General features: G+C 41.0%; 1 protein-coding gene across 1 annotated transcript; it reads right to left on the bottom strand.

Annotated features, from left to right (window-relative positions):
- Positions 1 to 109: 109 nt before the first annotated feature.
- gucy1b1 (guanylate cyclase 1 soluble subunit beta 1) lies at positions 110 to 22,995 on the bottom strand. The gene is made up of 13 exons (XM_048247102.1): positions 22,808 to 22,995; positions 22,323 to 22,396; positions 15,308 to 15,408; positions 15,012 to 15,130; positions 14,615 to 14,812; positions 12,952 to 13,182; positions 12,234 to 12,350; positions 11,570 to 11,703; positions 9,197 to 9,394; positions 5,321 to 5,558; positions 3,856 to 3,996; positions 2,000 to 2,154; positions 110 to 1,753 (listed from the first exon to the last, which is right to left on the bottom strand). The coding sequence occupies exons 1-13, from the start codon at positions 22,808 to 22,810 to the stop codon at positions 1,621 to 1,623; spliced, it is 1,842 nt and encodes a 613-aa protein (XP_048103059.1). The 5' UTR covers positions 22,811 to 22,995; the 3' UTR covers positions 110 to 1,620.
- Positions 22,996 to 24,492: the final 1,497 nt, after the last annotated feature.

Here is a 24,492-nt window from a genome sequence, read left to right as displayed (position 1 = left end):
TGTAGAGTATGTATACATAATCACAATATAGATACAATTGAAATGATTTTACCTGGTAAGAGAAGGGGGGGTAGAGAGAGAGACAGCGAGAGAGACAGAGAAGTCAAAAGAAGTTCCATATTGCTTTATTCATTTTTATTTTCACACTAACGTAACACTTAATTTTCAACACTTTAAAGAATCGGGAAAAAAAAGGAATCTAATCTGAGGAACTGCTAATAGTACTTCTACGCAAAATGAAAGGTGAGCAATTAGAGAGTGTGGATTTCTCACAGCCTGCTCAGTAACTTAATACCTTATTCAGCCTCTCACACCTCAGGAGATGCCTTCCTGCAATCCTGAAAAGCAAGTAAATGGCAAAACCTCCTAAAAATAACTTCATAGTATACCTGACAATGTTACTGAACATCAGAGAGAATCTAAATAGGCCTTTACTATTTTAGACACTTCATTACAAAGGAAGAGGAATCTGAAGGTAATACATTGTGAGGCACTTGGCACATTTTGATACTTGGATATAACGTTGTAGCAAATCAACAGAAATGACAACAACAGCCCCATTTTGGTTCATAAATAACTTAAGAATAACTTACATGGCTATTGCCAATTGTGATTTTTGAAGTGGCACAGATTTACATTTTAGAGGATGTCAGAAAAATGAAGCCTACATTTCTCAGTCATGGATACATGCACTACGGCTGCTCTTCTGCACCAAAATCATCTTTAAAAAGACAAATACAGAAAATGTGACATACTACATCATCTAAATTTGACCGAGTAAAGTTAAGCACTTTAAACAAAAGAGGACATGTAAGCCAATTGACTAAAACCATACAGGCTAAAACTCTCCTCAAATACAGTACAGGCAAGATACTGAGAGTGGTAGCAACTAATATGGTTAAACCTTTGTAGAAACACAGCACACAGGGATTAGAATTAAATATTAGAATCAAAATGCTATTTCAGAAACAGAGCTACTTAGATACAAACTTGACTTAGACTATGTATAGTGCCCATTCTATAAATTAAGATAGCAATTATTATTCATTTTCGGAAAGTGTACATACATACAAAAAATAAATATGTTCTGCTATGTTTAAATACAGAATTGTGTTTAAAAGCACACTTAAAAAGGACTATATATTACTTTTTAAAGCTTATGATCATATTTATAAACATATAAATGTGAATGTCAGTTGAATATCATTGGAGTTTTTAAATCATTAACAATACTGTGTAATCTCACCATGTGGGAGAGCCTCGTCACCTTGAAAGCAGACATCCCAAAGCATAATGAACAATAAAATAAATAACACCCATGAACTCCAGAATATTGAGTTGTGAGTCAAAAGAGCAGACAAGTTTGAATCAATGGAGATGGTGATGTAAGCATATTAACGGCTCTAGCTATTATTAATTATATTATAATATTATTGACGGTTTTAACTAATAAAGATACAACAGGTTTCATACAAAAAACACACATGAAAACATACAATACATGAGTTATGTTAATAACACGTGATTTGTTTTAATGTACTGTGTTCAAGATAAATATGATGTGTCTGCACAAGTAGGAAATATTGAAACTGAGAGTGGCATGTTGCTGTAGGACAGACACTACACATTTGTCTCCGGTGTCTTCCGTGACAGAAACCACACTTTCATTGGATCCTTTTTGCCCTTCATAGTGATCGGCCCTCTATACTCCAGGTGGAACTGGGGGTCTGCATTTTCAGCCGACTGCAAACACCTGCAACACAACAGTAGCACTGAATCTATTACATTTGTACTGCAACAAAGAATAACATAACCACATTGGCGTTTACATGGTAGAGTCTCATTAGAGAATCATTTCCTTTGGAGTTATTGAAATGGTCTGAACAACACAACAAATGCAATGCGTGCTAAAACTGAAGCATTTAGGTATTTCTCCTGTCAATCTTTGAGATACTGGGGATAGTCCATTTATTTATTATTATTGTAAGCCAGCAGTCACCTGTAAGTATACTCAGAGACATTGATCTTGCCCTTCTCGCCTGTGGTCTCAGTGCGACTCGTCAGGTTAACAGTGTTCCCAAACAGGCAGTAACGGGGCATCCGCTGACCAATCACCCCCGTGACCACCTCTCCTGTGTGGATGCCTATGGTTATCTGGAAAGAGAGATTTTCAACGTGAGTGAAAGATAAACATGGTCATGTTCATATATCATGGCTTATTCGGAATTATCCTGTGGGCAGCATGGCTGTGAATAGTCCTGTCACGTAGATCCTATGCAGGTCCATCTGACAAACGTGTGTCCAGGTCTAGATAGATAGATAGATAGATAGATAGATAGATAGATAGATAGATAGATAGATAGATAGATACTTTATTGATCCCCAAGAGGAAATTCAAGAACATGGTCTCATGCTTACCAGTGCCTCAACTTAAATGTTTACAAAGAGACTAACTATTTTAAAAACTTCAAAAGCATTTGGAATGTCTTTAGAAAGTCAATGAGTACTGAAACTCTTAACATTATAAATGAAACATACAGAGTTACCAATATTGTTGATATAATTAAATAATAGCGCCCTATTAAAACCGTTATAGTGGCATGTTGACATTTCTACACTTGCTTCATCTGGCAGATTGTTTTTTCTTTAGGGACTGTTATTTTACACCCTTATTAGGAGGCGTGTCTACCCTTAGATATTACAGATTATGTCCCCAAGGGTCATTTGCAAGTGGCATGATATTTATAAATAGTTCACGCAAACACAGAGCCATGTGTTTACTGTTGCAAGGCACTTGCCCCAAACTACTCAGGCTTCCCTCGGAGAAGGCAAGCTCACATTTACATGTTGTGCTTAACCTCTGGGGAATAAACACAGTAAACAGGACATTTAAAGATGCTGGCATCTCAGGCACACTTCATGGGCTACACCATGTAGTAACCACTGACTGATACAAAGTCTCCAGCTCAGGAAACACAGCACTGTTTCAGCTCTGTCACAGTACCAGATGTTCAGGACAAACTTCATGCAAGTTTATTTTTACACTGTATGAAGGGCTTCTGTACTTTTGCCAGACAATGGTGTCACGTGTGTGTGTGTGTGTGTGTGTGTGTGTGTGTGTGTGTGTGTGTGTGTGTGTGTGTGTGTGAGAGAGAGAGAGAGAGTGTGTTTGTGTACATTTGTCTTTTTAGACCAATGAACAGCCTCTTCATTTAGGCAACCCCCATTTTCCAATTCCCCATCTTCATGGGTCACTGATACAATAACAAAGACAGCCAGTGTGTTTATACAAATGACGAACTGTAGAGTATCACCCTTACAACAGCTTGTTCAGACTGTGAGATGTCCTCAGTGCCTATTTCAAGCAACACAGGTATGCATCAGGTCATAAAATGAATAAAAAGCATTATAATATATTGAAATAATATTTAAATGCTTTTGAATCCTACTGAAAATATGAATGAGTCTCAAAAAAAGTAGCAATGGAGTAGCAATTATCCCTCCAGCGGAGTGGGTGGCATGTGAGTTTTCCCCATACTCGGTGGCGTCTGCCCAAACAAGGCAAAACATGAGGGTTGTGGCGTGTTTGTGGGCATATTAGCACTTGGTTGGCATCTAAAATTTGCCTACAAGTAAGCAGCTGTTCATCTTGCTTCCAAGAGATCTCTTCAAAACTCTTTTTACTATTTGTTTTAAAATTATTTTGTATTTGAATTTTGAAAATGTTCAAGGCTAAAACATCATCGTGCGTAATAACGAATAAATAGTTTATATTGTCATATCTGAAAACCTCTGTGGAAATGAAAATCAAAGAGAAAATGGGAGGCACAAAAGTCCTATTTCCTCAATTCTTACCTGTACAGGCTCATCATCTACCTTCACCTGGCCGGCGATCTCCATCATGTCCAGGGCCAGGTGGCAGATGGACTGGGCGTGGTGGGTGCAGGGCTCCGGGAGGCCGCTCACTGTCATATACTTATCACCCACCGTCTCCACCTGTCACAGGTAGACACACACACACACACACACACACACACACACACACACACACACACACACACACACACACACACACACACACACACACACACACACACACACACACACACACACACACACACACACACACACACACACACACACACACACACACACACACACATGAAAGGCCTCTCAGAGCTCAAGAGGTTCAAACGGTGCTGCATCTAATTTGCAGGCTTGTGTAAAACAGGAGGCCATTTTGAGTGCTGAGAAAAGCAGGTTGCTATGGGGTACAGGAGGCTCCTCAGCTCCCTGAAGAGGTACACTATGCAGGTTTAGGTACTTTTGGCGACTGTAGAGCTCCCTCTAGAGTTTAAAATATATTTAGATTTTACTCTACTGTTGTAAATAGCAAACTTCTCGTGACTTATGCCCCTGTACAATGGAAATGCTTTTCTTGTGGAGGTCAGCTATATCTACTGACAAGGTAATGTTTCACGATTTTCGCGAGATTGGTCGGGCCGCTGTTCTTGAAGTCTTTTCTTGGAAGCAACTCGCTACGTCTATGCTGTATAGCTATGCTAGGTGAGTTTACCATCAAATTGGCTTTGTAAAGGTGAAAATCTTGCCTGGTGTACCTTTAACGTTCCATCTTGTTTTTTTCCCAGAGATGAGAAATAATAGTAATACCTCTGAAAAACCTGAACAGATTCTATACTGTGTACATAGAAATATTATGATCCACAAATTTTAGTCTCCCTCTCTCTTTCAACATTTGTGGCAAACATTTGGAACTCAGCCACAAGTGATCTATTCCTGTGAAAAAAAGGAGTCACATATACAGTATGTGTGCAATTTCTGCTTTGGCACCAAAGCCATTTGGCCACTGGTTCACACTGCAAATATTGGCCATGGTTTTGCAGGAGTCCTGTTGAGCTGAGGACAAGTGAATACAACACATGACAAAACACTTAAACAGCCATGTCTCTACTGAGATACCCATATCCATACAAGAGACTGTAAAATTCTGAGACCACCTAGCTGTTGGAACGGGAGAAGTAAATATTACTTTCTTTGGTTAGTCAGTATTGAGATTCTTGCCCTGCTTGGTTAATACGGCTTCTTAAACTGCATTCTTGTCTAAAAGCCCAAAGGCTACACTTTCAAGGTGTAGTATTGGTCAAATCTGACAGGGTGAGTTCTTTGATGATTTATCTACCTTTCCAGCAGTAGCTCAAACGGAGCTACTGTAAAGGCTAAAATGGCATGCATGATAAAACTCAACAAGCAGGCATTGATGCATGATGAAGTGATTTACACAATAGGAAATGTCTCTGACCTTATAGACATACGGGTTCCTCCTTGTGTCAGTGAGGATGTCAAATCTAGTGTACACGTCGTTGAGCAGGTTGACTATTTTGATGGCTCCCTCGGCTGAGGCGTGCTTGCTGCAGAAAGTGTTGAATCCCATGATGCCGCTGAAGAGAATGGTGACGTTGTCATAGCGCTTGGCAGGTACAGGCCTCTTGTGGCGCAGCTCATTAGCCACTGATGGTGGCAGCACAGAGTACAACAGTCTGCAGAACACAATCACACAAAGCAGACAATGAAACAGACCTATTTAACACAATCCCAGTGCTTAAAAAGAGGCTAATGTGTGTCGGTTTGTAAAGTCCTGAGGTGAAATGCAGTGCATTCTGTGTAAGTGTTAGAGATAACTAGTAAAGTGTGACATTTTATCACTCTTCGGTACATATTTTCTGTTACATTAATACTTACTAAGTATTTTCACACAGTACTTTCACAGATTTAGCAAGCTGACACTTCTGGATATGAACCTGACCCTTAAAAAGAAATCAATGTTCTTCCATTATAAATGAACCACAGATGGGTTCAGCACATTCAGCTGTGCCACTCCTCGTGATCGAGGGAGGAAGTTTTACCGTGTGAAATACATGGCCCCCAAGGACATGCTCCTCAGAGTCTTATCTCCTACAGCAGCACCCGGGAGTGTCAGGAGATGTTGTCATGGTAACCACCCAATGTATTACTATGGGGTTCAACGTGAGATGTATAAAAATATCCCCTATCTGCAATTCCTGAGCACACCTCCACAGAAACAGTGAAACACGTGCTGACAACCTTTCCCCTTCCGTTCTTTAGAGGAACATGCTTATGATTTGGGGTGGTGGGCAGATTGGTCTGGGTCAGGACCATTGTGTAGCGCGGGAAGTATAGTCTCTTTGCATCTGAACCTTGAAATGCTTCACAAACGCCTCTTTGCTCTTGCTCTCCTGTCCTCCTCTGTCGGACATGTTTACATATGAAAGCTGTGGCCAGACGGTCACCATGATTATGTCCCCCATTTGCTTCAAAAAATGTGACTTGAAAGTGTTTTCCTCTTCCTTTATAAATTATATGGAAATTTCCCGTAGCCTTGGACCTAGGAAATAACATTTCAGTGTTGTGAATTATATGCTGGGAGAGAGCCTGCGCAGGAAAACAGGCCTGGCTGAGCAGATAAGTGTGAAGCCATTCATCCAGTTCCAGCCGGTGCACTTTCCTCAGCAAGTTATCATCAGATGCTGAGCCTCCAGAGGTGTGTGGAAGTGGCGCGGCCACCGCCGCATCGTGCTCGCAGCCCAAATTGCTGAGGGGACGACTTACATATTCATGAAATGTTGTGATTGTTGGTCGTCTCGGCCGAGCCCGCTCCCGGACCGCCGTTGGGAGGCTGACAGAAGGACTAATGATCAGAGACCTGGCTGGGTGTGTACGCACATGCGCACACACACACACACACACACACACACACACACACACACACACAGACAGACAGACAGACAGACATGCACACACACACACACACACACACACACACACACACAGACCCTACGGCAGGACCAAACAGCTGCTCTTGCAGAAATTCCATTATACACCCTGCGACTAGCAGGTAAAGGCCACACAAAAGAGCCTCTCCAAGGAGTGACATAACACATCTACAGGCATCTGCACAATTAACAGGAGAACAGGGTGCCCACTGTTAATATGGTGGGCCACTTGGCGCAAAACAAAATAGATGTCTGGATGAGCTGATGCCGTCTACTGCAGTCGTGTCATCAGTGGTCTCAATCTGTGCGTTGTAGTGCCTCTGAAACTCTGTGGCAAATCCAGAAGAAATTCTCTTCTCGTTTTTCATGGCAGTGCCTGCTAATGACGTGACTTCTAGCGTAATACCAATTAGTTCTCGGCTGAAAACAGGATCCTCTGCTGAAGTGGCAGCTGGCATTTGTAAATTAGGTGAAAAGCGGGGGAAAAGTCACGGGCAATTTATCTCACAACAATAACAGTCATACAGTCACATCTTCCTCTTTCACGCCAGAGAATTTTAGCCCAGATTAACAACCCAAAAGCAAGAAAAGATCCCTGAGCAAATACAACATGTACCATACATGGCCAAAAATGCATACAGTAACTGGTGAATTAACAAATCTACTGGTGTAAACATCTAAGTGCAATGTCATTGAAAAATATTTTGCAATATAAATAAGTTATGTATAAGTATACTGTATCACTTCATTTATCTCTACTTAAAGTTATTCTAGTGTGCTATTTTTGAAGCCTCCCCCCTGCCCTCTTCCATACACAACAGACTTACAATACTCTCCATCAATGCCCATAACACAAATATTAATGAGCTGTCTTTGCTCTCCTCTCCATCGCTGCCACAGAGATCGTCCAATTAGACATGACTGCTCGGTCCACCGCCAGCGTCTTCGGCCTGGCCTCCTCCGCCAGCGTGAGCCCCCGCCCCTCGCTGCACTCACACACAGCTGCTGGGGGGGTGCTGTCTGGACGTACGTGAGCCAGGAGCTGGAATATTGACCTCGCCTTTGATTCGGACAAACATGTCCTGCTGAGGCAGACAAGCTCCCCTCTGGCAGCGGCCGGCTGCAGAGTTTATTATTACAACGCTGGAGCAGAGGTGGCCATTTCATGCAGGGAGCTGCACCTTCAGTTAACACTGTGTGACTCTAAAGCACGCCGCGAAGGGGAAACTAGAGGCGGTCAGTCAACCAGCTGGGTGAAATGTCCGTAATCTGTCAGGCAATAACCGATGTGGTGAAGCGAGATTCATGCGGTAACTATTTGTAGTGCCTGTGATCAAGCTGGAGCTAAATAAATGAAAGGGACTGTGAATAATTTAACTTTTCACATAAGAATGGATAATGTCTGGTTTATAGCTTATGAAAATGAGTCTCGCTATAAGGAACCTTTAAAGGAACAAACACAGACATGACTTTTTGACAAACAAATTTCAGGTGTTGGTGAGGGGAATCACTAGAATAACGCAATGCCTGCAGCGCTACAAGACAACATGCTTTTTGCACACACCTAGTGATATTCTATAAATTCCGTAAAACCTGAAATTGTTTAGCTGTCACATTGTGTTTCGCAGACTGCAGTGCTTCTGAGACTACATCCTTATTTATGTACAGTGTACACACCAGCACACAGTGGACTGCTTTGTAGAAGGCTGCTTTTCCTATATTATGATGTGAGTGTTGTTTTTTGGCTGCTTTACAGCAGTAAAAATGCTGTGTAAAACACATTAATATCACAAATAAAACTCATTGCTATCAATGAAAGACTGTCGGTATCATTCATTGATTTGTGGGAAATGTACTCTGTGGGTTGTTATTGATTGGTGTGCTGTGGTTGACTCCTGGAGGGAGGAGTTGACGTGTTGGCAAGGGAGGGGCAGTTTGTTCTTTACCACTGAGGTGAGAGGACCTCTGAGTCATGTTCAGTGATAGCAAGGTTGGCTGTACTTAACAGCTGATTTAGCATCTTGAGTGTGGTATTGTGTTGTCCAAACTGCCAGTGGCCTAAAATAAATCACCTTTTCTGTACTAGATGTCCAACTTATCGTCACTGCTCAACAATACTCTACTTCACAACTGACAGCTCGGGTTTCAGAATCTCAGTTGAATCTTGTGAACAAAATGCTCCAAGTGATGCATACTTCAAATCTAGTTTTTCCTCTGAGCAACAGAACAAACAGAATATCTGTGTCAAAGGTATCAAAACACAACATCTACTCTATTGATCCAAACCGAGGTTGCCAAGAGGCTACTGTTTAACGGAGTGGGGTTGGGCTATACTGGCTGGGACAAAAGAGTCAGAGAGAGTCTGTGCTGCGTAACGGACTGACCTGTCTGTTTTCTTTTTCTCGTCCTCGAGGGCGCGGAGTGTGTGCTGGAGGCGGTCAGTGAGGATCTCCAGCTCCTGGGTCAGCTTGTACTCCTCACGGAACTGTTCTCCCAGCAGCACCAGGTCCCGCGTCGCGTCATGCAGCGGGATGTCGCTCAGGTACAGACCCCGCCGCGTCAGGTCATCAAGGTTCATGACACTGGTCAAGAAAGTAGGAGCGAGTATGAAGGACACGACAATAACAAGATAAACAACCTTACATGACTTGAAATATCTCATATCTTTACAAGCCATGTGTGAAGACCTAATAATAAAAGCCAGAAAAGGCTGTGCAATATTTTCGATTTGAATAACATTTCTACTAAGCTATACATGTAAATGCAATGTGAACACACAATCCCATATGAAGTACTTCAACAGGTAAGGATAGTTTCTAATGCATTACACTGTTTTTCTTACAACGTATTTCGTGTCACTCCAATGTGACAAGACATTTTCCTTTACAAATAGTGCTGCAATGCAGTGGACTGCTTTGTCTGGAAAACTCCAGCAGAAATCCAGCTGGGGGTTTGACTTTGCTGTTTTTCCATGCAGAGAAACAAGTGGTGCATTGGTGCTTGACTGTGAGACGGAAGCCACTAGCCCAGATCACACTCTTGTTATAGAATTATTCCAATGTGCCTGCAGCTACTAAATGAGAACCCTTCATTTAAATGAGCACTTGATAGAATTCCATAGTCAGCCCACAGACACGGCTGTCCTGCCTGAGTGCGAGGCTGCAGGTATGGAGGACCAATATCCATGCAGCGCTTTAAGAGACACAAACAATGGAGGTGCTCATCACAAGCCCTGGTCTGTAGTACATCCATGCTCATGTCATGATTTAAAATGGGACCTGTCCTGGGTACCTATCACAGTGACAGTTATTTTGACTCGGTATGTTAATGTTACATGTAACATATGCTTACATTTTCATATTATCTCATCTATTACGGAGGAACCGCCACAAAACCTGTTTTTTTTCCAAGTGGGGTGTAATCATTCAGTAATCAATAAGTCATTTTGTGCAGCAAGCACTAAACTAATTGGCCCTATCGGAATAAATTAAGTTAAGTTCAATTATGGGGCCTGTGTTCATTCTGTAAGCTAAACCTGTGATTCTTTTCATGGCACTTCAGGCATTATTATGACCGCCGTGCAGCGAAGCGATATAGGTTTAGTCAGATTTTTTTTTTTTTCAAATTTCCGTCAAGGATTCTCGGGACACTGAAAGACCGGGGTACACGAAACTTGGTGGGCATGTAACCCCACATGGATAGCATGGAACCATCGTTTTTCGTTTTGATCTGTAGCCCCCCCGCTGGACTGGACCCCCCGAAAGGAGGGTAGTCTTAAGGGGCCATGTCAACCCATCCCATTACCACTTATTTCATGTATAGCGCCACCTAGTTAAAAATTAAAAAGCAAGGTTTTTTCATCACAATATCTCTGGCTGACATGGTCAAAACTGAACAAAATTGAAAGTGTAGGATCATTATGACACCCTCCGAATGCATGCCAAGTTTTCGCGGAACTTTCGCTCATGGGGGCCTTACAATAAAATATTTTATGTGTACATTTAGTGACTGTACACCAACAGAGTTTTCTGTGAATATCTTGAGAACCGTAGGGCCTAGGATGACCAATTTTTTCTGTATGTTTGCCTCCAGGGGTCATGTTAACCCATTCCATATGCACACATGTGCATAAACAGATACACACGCACACACATACATTCACAGTAATCATACGTATGACACATACTCACACAGTAGACATATGTACGCATACATGCACATGCACAAACACAGGCACATACGCAGGCACACACACAAGCACCACACACACACACACACACACACACACACACACACACACACACACACACACACAAACATAAACATGTACACGCACACATTTCAAGAATTTCTCAGAATTATGAACAGGCAAGATGGGGGTGGCATTGTATAAAATGAATTTTACATGTGAAATCTATGAACTAATCATGTTTTGGTACTTGTTGTCTAGCAGATACCAGTGAGAATTGAGTGTGGATAATGCAATTTAGTGAGACAGTTAAAATCATATTTGCCTTTCAGCGTGATTTATTTTTGTGGAAAAAATGTGCTGGACTGGGCGGCGGTCATATTTTGTACCGCTCTGCGGTACATCTAGTCATTACCTTTATCTACTGACTCTACAAATAAAATAATTAAGTAATTATGGAAGCAATCGCAATAAAGATGATGACTTTGATGCCTGTAATTATCACCGTCCTCCTCTTAATGACGATGAGGATGATGATGATAAAGAAGATGATGATGGTCATTCTCACCTCGGGGAGCAGAGGAAGAGGATGTTCTCGGTCTCAGGGAGGGAGATCATCTGGCCTTTTAGCCGCAGGCAGCTACTCTCAGTGCCCGTCAGCTCATCCTCACTCTCGGCCGTCTCCACGTTCAGCAGACCCTCCTGCACCCAGAGCGTTCCTCACACACACATCCACGCTACTACTGCCTACTGCTAACCAATTGTAGCATCCAACACACACACATACACTTATAACTTTGTTTTTGCCCAATATGGCTAACATTGGTGCTAATGGACCAGCAACACACAGAATTGTATGATTTGTTGACTGAAACGCAGGAGTTTGCAGGAGTTTCTGGTGAGTGAGTGACTGTCATTACTAGTAGGGTTCAGTGTGTCAGCTGCATTCTGAAGATTAACAGTATATTCTACCATTTCAGTTATTGCAGTTTATAGCCCAGGGACTACAGACCATCAAAATCTCTGACACAAGTATATAATAATACCCGATTCAATAACACCCGACTCAAAATAATTCTCTAAAACAAATCTTTCCATTTTTGAGCTAAAATACACACATTCAGTTGTTTCCTCAGGATTCTTCACAGGCTTGCTTTTCTCTGTGGTGCCTTGTTCTGAAATGTAGTGCATTTCTTTCTTGTCTTTGTAGTACAGCCTTCTGGCACACATACCTTGCTGCGAAGCACGAAGACGGTGTTAATGTGGGAAAGGATTCCATGGAAGCCGAAGTCAATGTGGGGCCGCACCAGAGAGAAAACGGAGGACAGGTTGCACACACCAGGCTGGAGCTGTGGAAGAGAAACACTGAATAGAGCTGATCTTACCAAGACAGTGGCTATACATTCACACTCTATTTTTAGAACACCCTTGGAAAGGCCTGACTAAATCCTTGCTTCTTCAAGGTGAGAGTGTATTTGGGAGAATATATTTTTAATTCATCCCGTTCGTTCCCCTCATCGGCCACACTGTGTAGCATTCTGTCCCATTCAAAGTTAAACACACGGCCAAAATCTGATACATTTTCAGTTGAAAGATGGACACACATTTCCTATTGTATGGCAGTGTTGTTTGACCAATAGAGTATATTGGTTCTTTTGAGTGGAACTAGGTGTTAAGAAAGTGGTAACTACTGTGCTTGCAACACTGAATTCTGTGATAAAAAGTTAGAGGATGATCCAAAATGAAGACATCAGCTTTGTGCCGTCTGTGGCCAATGTTTATAAATAAACTCTGGAATAATGAAGTCCCCTTCCAATCTTGTTAAAAAGCCAATGCAGGCACCACACTGGTTTCACTAAGAATCTCTTTGAAGAAACCACAGACATCTGAGCATACCACATCTGAGCATATCCACATTTCCATATGTATGATGGCTCAGGAGGGAATTACCTGTGGTAGGACTCTAAAGATGGCATTGCCACACTGTGTGAGAGTGAGGTCCTGATCAAACATCAGGTGAAAGGGAAAGGCCTTGCAGAAGGTGTAGGGACTGATCCGTGTCTCCTGCGTGCCGTTCTCCTCAAAGCCGTCCAGGTCCTCATAGAAGGCCTCTTCCTCCGACTCCTTCTCCTCAATCAGGAACTTGATGTGGTCACACTCCTCGCCCTTTTGCTGAATGACCTGGTTGTCAAGGCAGAAGAGGGATGGCAGAAGTGAGGACTCCGATAAAAGCTGGCCTCTTAAATGGACAGAGACATAAACAGATGGGTGGACTGGATCTTCTCAGCCAAGGGATGGTCTGGAAAACTGATGGACAACTGAGACAAAAGAGTCAAATGAATGAACTATGATGTCTCTGTGCTAAACCACATTATACAGTTCCTATGCTACTTACTACATTTTGTACTGTTTTGTACTGCACTGCATGATTCTAACTACAGTATATGTATGTCATGGTTGTGTGAGCTTTTTTCTGTGTGCATAACTCAATGCAATGGCTACTTTTGTGGAACCAGAGAACCAGCAATCACCATTTATGTGCATGTGTGATATTTGTATTCAGTGCCATAGATAGTAAACAAATTTTAAGTAAGATGAATTGATTTGATTATTTCACCCTCAGATGGCCGAAATAACAGCTTCAAAAATAATATTATCAGACAGCGAAATGAGTGGCTTGGAGTGTGAATCGTGATGAGACTGGTAAATGCAGTATTTTTTTCTGGTTACTGAGCTCATAGCACTGACGTCAACCAACTGTCTCTTCGCCCTGCTGTCACTATGGCAACGCTAGCTAACAACGAGAAATCAGGTGTCACATTTGGAAGGTCTGTCAATTCATCTCCTTCATTTTGTACTAGGCTTACAAATAATAAAAAAACACAATACAAAATGAATCCAGTGTGATGCTTCCGGTGTTGTTAGGGCCTGATGGTAGAGGCACCTTTAAAGGAAAAGATAAACAGAGTGCAGTGACACTTGTGCACTGAACATGCAGCATACTCGTACTACAGCTTGGATTTAAAGAAATGGTAACAGAACACATTTCATTTCTGGTCAGCAAATATTCTGTGTTTTTCCAGTAATTGTTACATAATCACTTTTCCAAATTACGAAGGGTACGATTAAGGTCACTGTTAAAATTGTTACAATATTTATCCAGTGGTGGAAAGTTATTTCCCTCTCAAAGCCAACTTTTCATTTTTGCATTAATGACTTGACTATATAATCATACTTGCCTAATATTTTTACTCAAGTTAATTATCCTACGTCAGTTCTCCTCCAAGGTGATACATCTGACCAAAAAAAGATATATAGAATGGACAGGCGAATCTCATGCCTACATCTAAAAATACACCTTGTGAGTCACAGGAACCGTCCAGGGCCAATTTCAGATTAGTCCCATGTGAGGGTCAACAAACCGGTGCAACATAGCCAGATTAGTCCCATGTGAGGGTCAACAAACCGGTGCAACATAGCCTTTCACACTCCGCCTGCCAGCCATGCGGCTGAAGGACAGGAGATAGCCCAAAGCAGGAGAAAAGAAACAGAAGAGGGGAGAGAGAGAGAGAGAGAGAGAGAGAGCTAGAGAGAGAGCCAGAGCGACAGAAACCTTCATCTCAATCTCTGTGCCATGGATCTGCTGAGCCACTGTCTTGATTATGCCGATGACGATGTCCTGCAGGCCCTCTCGCTCTGAGTAGTAGTGCAGAATCAGGTTGGTCCCCTTCTCACCGTCAGTGCAGCGGAAAGATGGTGCCCGCATGCCTGGGTAAATGGTGCCCAGGTGGTCGTGCAGAGCATCTAGGTTCTGTCGACCATGAGAGGAGAGGTCAGCATGACATTATTGTGCTGTTTTGTTCTCTTATACTTTCTTTCCACTTTGCTTCAGTGGCTCTGATGCTATTACGTCAATGGCACTGAAGGAAAAGGAATTGCTGAAGGAAAAGGAATTCACATGTACTTTTTCTACCTGTATACTGTATGTAATAACGGTTGTAGCCTCTTACCTGCAAGAATTCGCGAACATTGGACCCTAACACACGTAGTATAGTGTCATATCCAGATTCTTGGCAGAACTCAAAAAACATCTTTCCAAACATTTGCAGGATTTGACCAGCATCTATCTCTGAAGGAATAGGGAAAAAAACATTTCAAAACTTTTATATTTGCAACATTTGACATAATCACATCCCTCTCCATTTATTTAATCTAACCATTCAACGTTTGTCTCTAAGCTCTCAAGAGAGCAATACCACATAATATAATCATGGCAAAAATAGCATTGAAAAAAATCAGCACTTACTAAGAACCTTGCTTGCAGCAGCAACAAGATCATAGGTTTTGGCATCTTCATAAATTAATCTGACCAGGAACTGGCCTTCAACATCAAGTTGAGCTTCTCTCCTGCTCAAAAAGAAAACTGAGAATTATCCATTTGCCTTTAACGGAAGGCAAAGGTTTTCCCAAAGACTGTCTGACATCTGAAACCTTGTTTGGCATCAAGACACGCTGAACAATCAGTTTTGTAATTTTTAGATTAATATTAAAGGTATACTATGCAGGTTCAGGTATTCCCCTAGAGTCACAATATATTTATATTTTACTCAGCCTTTGTAGATACACTTGTCGTGGCTTGTTCCCGCTGTACACAATGAAAATGCTTTTGTTGTGGAGGTGAAGGATTAGTAAGCAAAGATTGGCAAAAACTATCTCCAAAGAGCTATATCTACTGACAAGGTAAATTTTCGCGATTCTCACAAGATGTCTTCGGGCCGCTATTCTTGAAGTCGCATGGCTGGTTCTCTCCTTAGCGACTCGCTACGGCTGTGCTGTACGGCTATGCTAGGTGAACGATTCCTCTATTACAAGTTTGGTCATCAAATTGGCTTCGTAAAGTTTACATTAAGGTAAAAAAATCTACCATAGTGTACCTTTAATGAATATTGTATTAATTATAAACACCAGTAATGCTGATGATCCCTTTGGAATCTAATGATATATTTCTTTCAAATATCTTTAAAAACAACAAAATGTATAGATAAAACACAATGAACAGATAATGCAATGAGGTTGGCTTTTCAAGACGTACATATTTTCAAACAAAGCTACACAAAAACATACATTCAACCTTTCTCATTCACACTCAGTCCATAGAAAAAAACAGGTTTTAATGTCCCACATGAATGTGGACTAGAGTCAATATCCCCACACGCACGCACAAACATCTCTCAATATATGCAAGCAAGCAACTCAAACACAAGCAAGCAAAACACATAATCCACAACTGAGGAAGCATAACCAACGTCTTCAATAAATGAAACAATAACCCCAGCAACAAAAAATGAAGGATCCAAAGATCCAAAGTCTAAACATTTTAAAGAAGAGGGTCTCAATTTAGGTCAGATGCTTAATCTCCATCTTGTGTCTTTCAGTGCAGTAAGCTTGCTGTGTATGAGATGGTGGTCTGTAGATGAGCCTCTTCAGTGGAACTCTGAGTTTCCCGCCCAGGTTAAGTTCAGCAGGGGCTTTCCCATAGTCTCTGGTTGGGCTTGACTGAGAAGAAAGCGGAACTCCAGGTGTTAAGACACTGGCCTACATATGATCCAAGCATGGTTTAAGGACCAGTTTGTATTTTATGTTAAGTCTGTTTGTGGATGGTAACTGGTACAGCCCCCCAGGTCTTGTAGAGATCCATCAGAAAGGCGATCCTCTGTCTGACACCAGATATTGCGACACTCCCCACCAGGTGAAGATTACTTCCATGAGGATCTTGATGAGACAAGGTGTTTTGCTGTCTCTCCAGACAAGGTATTTTACTGCACATTTCTATTTACTTGCCTTAATGTAGACACAGCCTGAAAAGGAATATTTCCATCCACTTGGAATAATAGTCGATCACCATCAGGAGGTAATAGTTGGCCTTTTTGCTCCAAGGGAATGCACCCATGAGGTCAACTCCCAGCATCTCCTCTGGAGCTTCCACTATTGCGCCCTGCAGTAGATCGGACGGCTTGTTGTTATCTGCCTTGTACTTCTGACAGGTTACACAGGACTTTGTGTGTTCCCATACATCCATATGAACGCTCAACCATCAGGCCACCTCCAGTACCCTCAGCAGAGTCATAAGCTGGTCCAGGTGACCACCCAAGGGATTGTCATGGCAGTTCCAAAAAAATCTGAGACCAGTGACTAAGGGTCGCCACAGCACCCCCTGTTGGACCACAAAGGCACCAATGTCTCTGAGCTGTCTGGCGTTAGTAACTCAAAACACTGTTACTCTTTCTCCTATAACATTTCAAGGTGGTAGACAGATCGGAGTGGCTTTTGGTGAAAACAAAGAGACATATTGATAGAAGTATGTAAAGCGGTCCATATGCTCAAGACAGGCATGTATCACATGTTCACAATCAAGTGACTCCTTACATGTTGTGGTGATACACAGGTACAAGCTTTTCATGGCTTCTGACCTCTTCTAATAAAACATTCAGAACTCTCAAGCCTTTATGCCTGCCTGCCTGCTGAGGGCTCCTGTGGACACAAATTCATGTTTTTTTATGCCAGAGTCTTCCCACTTCCTAAGAGCCCATGAAATCCTTAAGACTGCACTAAGTGCCCCAGCACTCCGGTTCCATTTCTAACCAGGGCCACAAGCAACCTTTAACAATATCAGAGCTATATCTAGACTTGTTTTGTAGAATAGTTTTTGTGATGCAGTTTCATATTTTTGTGTGATTTTATGACAAAGTTTCAATAGGCCTAGAGTAGGGTTTCTCAACGGGGGCGGTACATGAGCTGGGAACATGAGAGTTTAAACTTCCATGGTTTTCACATATTTTTGGTGCAAAAATAGGCTACCTGAAATAAATAGGCTATTTTCATTCATGGGTTTCTAACCCCTCTACCGTCCCAGCTACATTTTACTGTTTATCTATGCTCAGTGGTCATACAGTGCAGTTCGGGCCTGCACATACCCGGACTCACGTCCCCAGCCCCGCTCGCTGTTGTTCTGCAACTGCTCTGACCGTAGTCTCCACGAAAAGACCGTTGCTAATCAAATATGAAATGTATATAGGCCTAAACAGGCCTCACGCGCAGAATCTGTTTTGTGATTGGTTGGATTGTTGCGATGTGCATATGTTGTTCACGTGATGTGCACTTGATTTTTGTCCATGATAAAAAGACACGTCTTGTTGCCTACATTTAATGTTCCTATTGATTTTTAAAAAAAATCATTACAACCAATGCTGATGTGGTAGTGTTTTTTTTTTACCCAACCAGACTCCTATTGCTTCTAACAGTGGGCTAAATCTGCTTAATAATAGGGACATTTTCTTATAATTCCAGAAGAAACCAAAACAGCACAGAAATGTGTGTGTGTGTGTGTGTGAGGATCAAAGTAAGGTCAGGGGGGCGTTTGCTCAAAAATGGTTGAGAACCACTGGCCTAGAGCATATTGTTGATGTTTAGTCTACAGCCTATTATCCATTTTTGATAAAACAATAGATTTCTATCCACTGTCTCTTAATCATTGTTTCTACATTTTAAACATTTCAATAAGTTCAATATTCTATCAATTTTATTTAGTTTACGTCTTGCTGAAATCTGGCCAGATCAAATTTTCTGATAGGCTATGTTTTTACTCTATTGTCTTTGATAATTTCATGTTAGGCTCATGCCCCTTGTATTAATAATTAGGCTAGCTATCCCTTTAAAATACTGTACTACAGGCTAGTATATTATAACAGCACTGTCATTTCAGACATAAACAGGAAAGGTGTTAATTTGTTTGCACTGTAAGGAATTTCCATCAACAACAGAGTGTGCTGTGTGTAGGATTTCCCTGTGCACATATTGCATCTCATCTAAACCATGTGTAAGATAACATACTGTATGCAGGTGTTTGTCTGTTTCCACATTGTGTGAGGTTTTTACGTGACAGAATACAGCTGCTCTTTGCCCCAGTCTGATAACTCAGCCACACACTGACTAGCATCACTGGTGCACATTTACTACCAGAAAGAGGAGAGATGACATTTGGATTGTTGTTCTCCTGATTGGCAGTACCAGTCTTCCTCTTGATGGCTGTATATTTACTCTAAGTATGAGTTGAGAACCAAGTCAGCGGCACCCGACATTATAGTCCATTCTGTCCAATCATTCTATTTGGCTGCACTTGGTCTTAAGCTAGTAAAACACTGACAAGTACATGGTGGTTGGAATTGTTTAACTAGCATATTACAAGCCACTAATATAGAAATGTACACAAACTTACCAGGCATGATCTTTATGTTATGTTATGCCATGGGCACTACCCACTAAGGTCACTATCTGCATTAGTGATAATAGCAAGTACACGTAGAAACAAGTACAAAGAGACGGGAAGGCATCACAATCCCTAGTATGATGTCCAGTAGCCTGGGTGCAGGACAGGGAGAGTGGTAAGGGGCCACTGGAGTCATGGGAGTGAGGCAACTGAGAATGGCAGGGCACATAAAACTGCATTACCGTCAAAGGGCAGATAATCCACCTTGAGGCAGTTATTCAGACAACATGGAAAAATGTCACAGAGCATTCAAGGGCCACCCTACAGTAGAGTCACAGACATTATGCATACAGTGGTGCAACTGACAGTGTTCCTTTAATGAGACCTGGCAATTCATTTTTGTCCTCTGTGGGGCACATGAGTCTAAAACCTTTAATTCTAGCACAACTTATGCCATCTATTTGAGTCCTACTACACTCTTAAGAGGACATCCTGGGCTGTCACATTTATGTAGGTGGGGTTAAGAGTGCACACAAATTTTCTTTTCAAAATGGCGGATATAACATTTTCCTTATTTTATAGTGACAAGTGACAATTGCATTTTTTTTCCAGATATTATAAGTCTGTTGCTAATAATGAAATTGTTTCCTAAATACGAGATTCTTAACTTCAATTAAGACTTTTATTCGCCTTTGTAATGGATAGTGGGTCTTACTACCTCCTGTTTTTTTAACTGATTTCCATGCATGTAATGTAGAGGGCTAAGTGGGGCAGTGAGGATTTTTCTTGTTATTTCTCATAAATAACAAAGTAGTCAGTCTTAAAGGTGCAATGTGACTTAGAGTCACACTTAGATGCAATGTGTAAGTGGGGGCTCTAAGATTTATTGGAAAATGAGAACCTTTTAGGTGAATTTACATTCACACAAACGCAATTGGTTAAAAGCTTGATTTGGCAAACTAATGACCCTGTTGGCTCATGTTGGCTAATGCATTTGATAAAAGAGCATTCTCACACAATTATTCATCCAAGCATCCCGCTACTGTACTTCTGCTCTCCTGGGGTGCTCCACACTAGTGTTTCATTCATTGCATAGGGGCCAGGGATCAGACTATGGGGGTCCCTCATAAGACTCATACTCTGGGCAAGTCTCGTATGGCCTCACAGCAAGCCATCCCACTTCTTCATAACATATGTAGTGAAGAGACAGTGCAGTCACCCCTCCTGGACTACAATCCAGGTCTACAGGGCACTACACCTGCACCCTGACTGCCTGTATGTTTTCTCTCATGGGCTTTTCAACTTCAGCTGCTACTGTAATGCCGGCAGCGATAATTTAGCTAGAGTTACAGTTTGGATCGGACTCTCCACACACACAGTTTCTTCAAAATGGTTTTAGAAAATACAGTATGGCATTCAACTACCATATTTACAGTAGTGAAGTGTTTCCTCGGAGAAGAAATGGCATGCTTTAAAGTTTCACATTTATCCTTCTGTCTCCTGGCAGTTGTATAAGACAAGGCAAACATCCAAAATGGGCTTTTTCACTGTTCACTGTGTTCCAATTTTAATTTTGCTTGTTTGGAAATGAACACACTGGATCTTGGATGAATATGTTCCTTAAAGCATGGTCTGATCAGTGTCTCCTCAATGACCCTTCAACTTACGGCCTCTGTCCCATTAAATAAACACACATCTTTAGCACCAAGTACACATTTAGTGAACAGGTTTTGTTGAAGTTTAGAGTTTTGCACACACACACACACACACACACACACACACACACACACACACACACATGCACACGCACAGGTGCGCACACACACACACACACACACACACACACACACACACACACACACACACACACAAACTGAGGGTTCACAGGACTAGGTGGACAGTGTAACAAATCAGTGTTGCAATCTCTCTCTCTGCAGGAAGTCTCTAAAGTGCAAGTGTAGAGGTCAAGTCTTGGAGGATTTGTCTTGCAGATCTGTTTGGAATGCACCAACTAACAATAGACATGGCAACACTCTCCATTCATCTCACTAACACATACTCATACCTATTTTTCCCAACCACAATACAGCTAAAGTAACGGCTCATATATTGTAGTAGACACAACAGGGTTAAGATAGGAAAACAGTCTTGATTTGCTATCCTGGCACTCAGCAACATTCTCTCCTTGCAATTTATACCAGTCGGCGTACAACACCTGAACAAATATCACGTGAAGTAATGTAAACTTGAAAGGAATAGGACCAAACACTCCCAAAATAGAAGCAGCATGAATAATTGCATCATTAATCACATCCATTCTGTAAGTTCCAGATAACTTTTGCGATAATGTGAGGTAGAAATTGTTATGGTTAGGTGAGAATGCACTGGCTCTTCAAAACATGCTTGAATAAAGACAGCTGTGACTTAAAAAGATGAAATGAGAGTCAAGTCTGGGAGACAGGAGACCAGGAAAAGTCAAATAAACTCCACCAGCTCTATGTTTGTGAGTTCGGGGAAGGAATGTGACCTAGTTGTTTATACATAGTTGTGACTGTGGCACTTGGTAGACTATAGGAGTCCTGATATCTTGAAATCCAAGCACAAATGAAGTCCTTACAGAATAATTTAAAGACTAAAGCCTAAAGATGAAAACACCTCTGATGATTTCAGTTATCATGAGTATTATCATTTATTTCACCCCATACAATGTTTGCAGTCAGTAGGGTTGGCATATTGGTTACAACTCAGATAGGCTCTTATGGACTGATTTAGCAGGTAAGACTAAAAGCCTAATCTAGTTCAAAGGATTTAAAGTTATTTAATCACAATGTTAAAATGGCATAAATGTCATTCACTTAAAGCTTTTCCTCTTGAAAAGGTCATTTCATAAAGGGGAAGGCCTAACACATTAGATCATCTATTGATTGCAAATTTGAACCAACCTCCAATGATCTTGCTTAACCTCCAATGATCTTGGTTAACACAATAATGAAAAAGTAAGAAATGTGCAATTAATAAATGTTAACTTCTCCTAAGATAGCCTACTAGAACTTACTTGATGTCTTCCCACACGTCTGGCCCATAATTCCTCAGTACCAGAAGTTCCAAGGCGTGGTTGACAAAACCGTACTGTAAACGAAGCAGAATATTGAAGTTATTTAAATTAATCATCACCTCAAACGTTTGGATAGATAAAATCAGGTAAGAGCCAATAAGAATGAATGCAAGTGCATGTGGAATCATGGCTATCCGACTACTCGTGATTCCAAAACACATCGTTAATTGAGCTGTAGCCTATATTTGGCTATGATATTGCATTACAACTTACATTTACAGCTCATTACGTTATAGCCTACGCTTATATTTGACGAACCCTTCGTTTAATACAGAATGCATTTTCCCTAACACTCTGCAGAATTATTTTCTGTACTGACGTAACGTAACCCAAGCGAAATAGACTAGTCTTCCGCATTTATGAGAAACACAAAATTGCATCTGTACATGAGAAAATAGCCTCTTAAAAGCAATATTCATACATACCATGATTAAGCAACGAGAAATTCCTCTTTTCCGTGAAGCTCTTCGGTATTAATTCTTGGCTCTAAATACTGTTATTGCTAAAACTAGAGGTTGTTATGTGGGAAACCACCATTCCTGAAAATATTTCTCGTAAGATTGACAACAGAAGTGCCCAATAGAATGTCAACGTTCCGAACAGCCAGCCACTGGGAAGACGAGAAAGGACGGCACGACTGAAATGATGCTCAGTGATACTGCATGTGGCCTTATTATCTAAAAAAAAATAACACAATCCCTAATCTTTCTCTGTGTTGACATGCTGCATGTGTTTTTGGTTTGAACAACTGACTTAATTATAGGCTATCATTGTTTCGGTCAAAATGCTAATGTTACAGATTTCTTTCTTGTATTATTTTGGGCCCATATGGATTATTTTGATTCTGGGTTGTGGTTTTAAGCACATAGTCATAGCCTAATCACAAAACACGTTCTTGATATGCCTATTGAGTAAAAAAGAAATTCTTATTGTTGTCAGTCATTTAAACAATTAATATAGCATAGGTACTTTATTGTGCCCGTAGGGAAACCTTTTCTCAGTGAGTAAAAACATGTCAGGTCTTCATTGACATGACAATGCAGACAGAGTAAACACATAACACACTTGACCACTTAATAAGTGTAATATGCCCCAGTCGTGTCACAATGTGAGTATTGCACATTTCCAGGAGAAAATAGGCTAAAAAAAAAAAGGCCGACTTCAACACCAACATTCTCATCACAACACATATAACATCAGTCCACAGTACCATAGTGATACACAGCGGCCTTTAGTTGAGTGCGTTTGGAGATAAATACAATATATATATAGACAAAAAGATATAGATATAGACCAAAAAATAAGTATAATACATATAAATATGAAAAGATCACCATTCAGACCTCAGGAGTTTGTTTAGGGAACTAAACACTTTAAAATATTTGTATTTGTATTATACAGTATTTTTACTGTTTTGTCCTTTTTCTTGAGAGGGCTGGGTAACACCGTAACAGTACCTGCATAGCAACTCAAAAGCAGTAAAGAGTGGGTATGTTGGGTCTAATAGAATTTTCCTTTTTTAGGTTATAAAGTTGAAATAGACAAAATGCAAACAATGGATTTTTGCAATGATATAGTTGAGATATGTCAGTAGGTGGCTTTACAACTTGGCTACATTAAAATATGAGCTGTTTATTTTTTTTTTCATATCAAGTGCAACTGTATGGCAATACATGACAAATACTTGATTTTACTGTTGTGATGATACAGCTCTTCCATAAGATTGTCTGACGGTGGTGGTGCACACAAACTAAAAAAATCCACAGCTACACCCCGAAGGCAGTTCCGATATGTTATTTAAAATGAATGAAAGTCTCATCATGAGCTACTATAATCTGTCTAAATGTCTTACACAGATCTTAATGCTCCCTTTTCATAGGTGGGCTTTACATCCACATGGTCCTTAGGCTACAGTCCCAAATTGTGTCCTGTCCTGGAGAAAATGTAACATTGTGAATTGTCTGAAATAAATAGACAGCTTTATGGTATTATAATAATTTAACCACAATAAGAATATTTATAGTAATTTAAACACCAGACATATCTCAGACTTGAAATTGCAATTTTACAATGTATATGAGTACTGAATCTGTTGGCAATATGATAGATA

Source organism: Alosa alosa, chromosome 1 (genome assembly GCF_017589495.1).
Source record: "Alosa alosa isolate M-15738 ecotype Scorff River chromosome 1, AALO_Geno_1.1, whole genome shotgun sequence".
Classification (NCBI taxonomy): domain Eukaryota; kingdom Metazoa; phylum Chordata; class Actinopteri; order Clupeiformes; family Clupeidae; genus Alosa; species Alosa alosa.
The sequence above is the reverse complement of the archived record's forward strand: the minus strand, read 5'-3'. Positions and strand labels throughout refer to the sequence as shown.

Excerpts from the sequence above, each read along its gene's own strand:
- gucy1b1 (XM_048247102.1), bottom strand. Across the intron at positions 13,183-14,614 it reads GCACAGAGATTGAGATGAAG|GTCATTCAGCAAAAGGGCGA; the intron begins GTTTCTGTCGCT and ends CTTGACAACCAG. Across the intron at positions 12,351-12,951 it reads TCTTTAGAGTCCTACCACAG|CTCCAGCCTGGTGTGTGCAA; the intron begins GTAATTCCCTCC and ends TCTCTTCCACAG.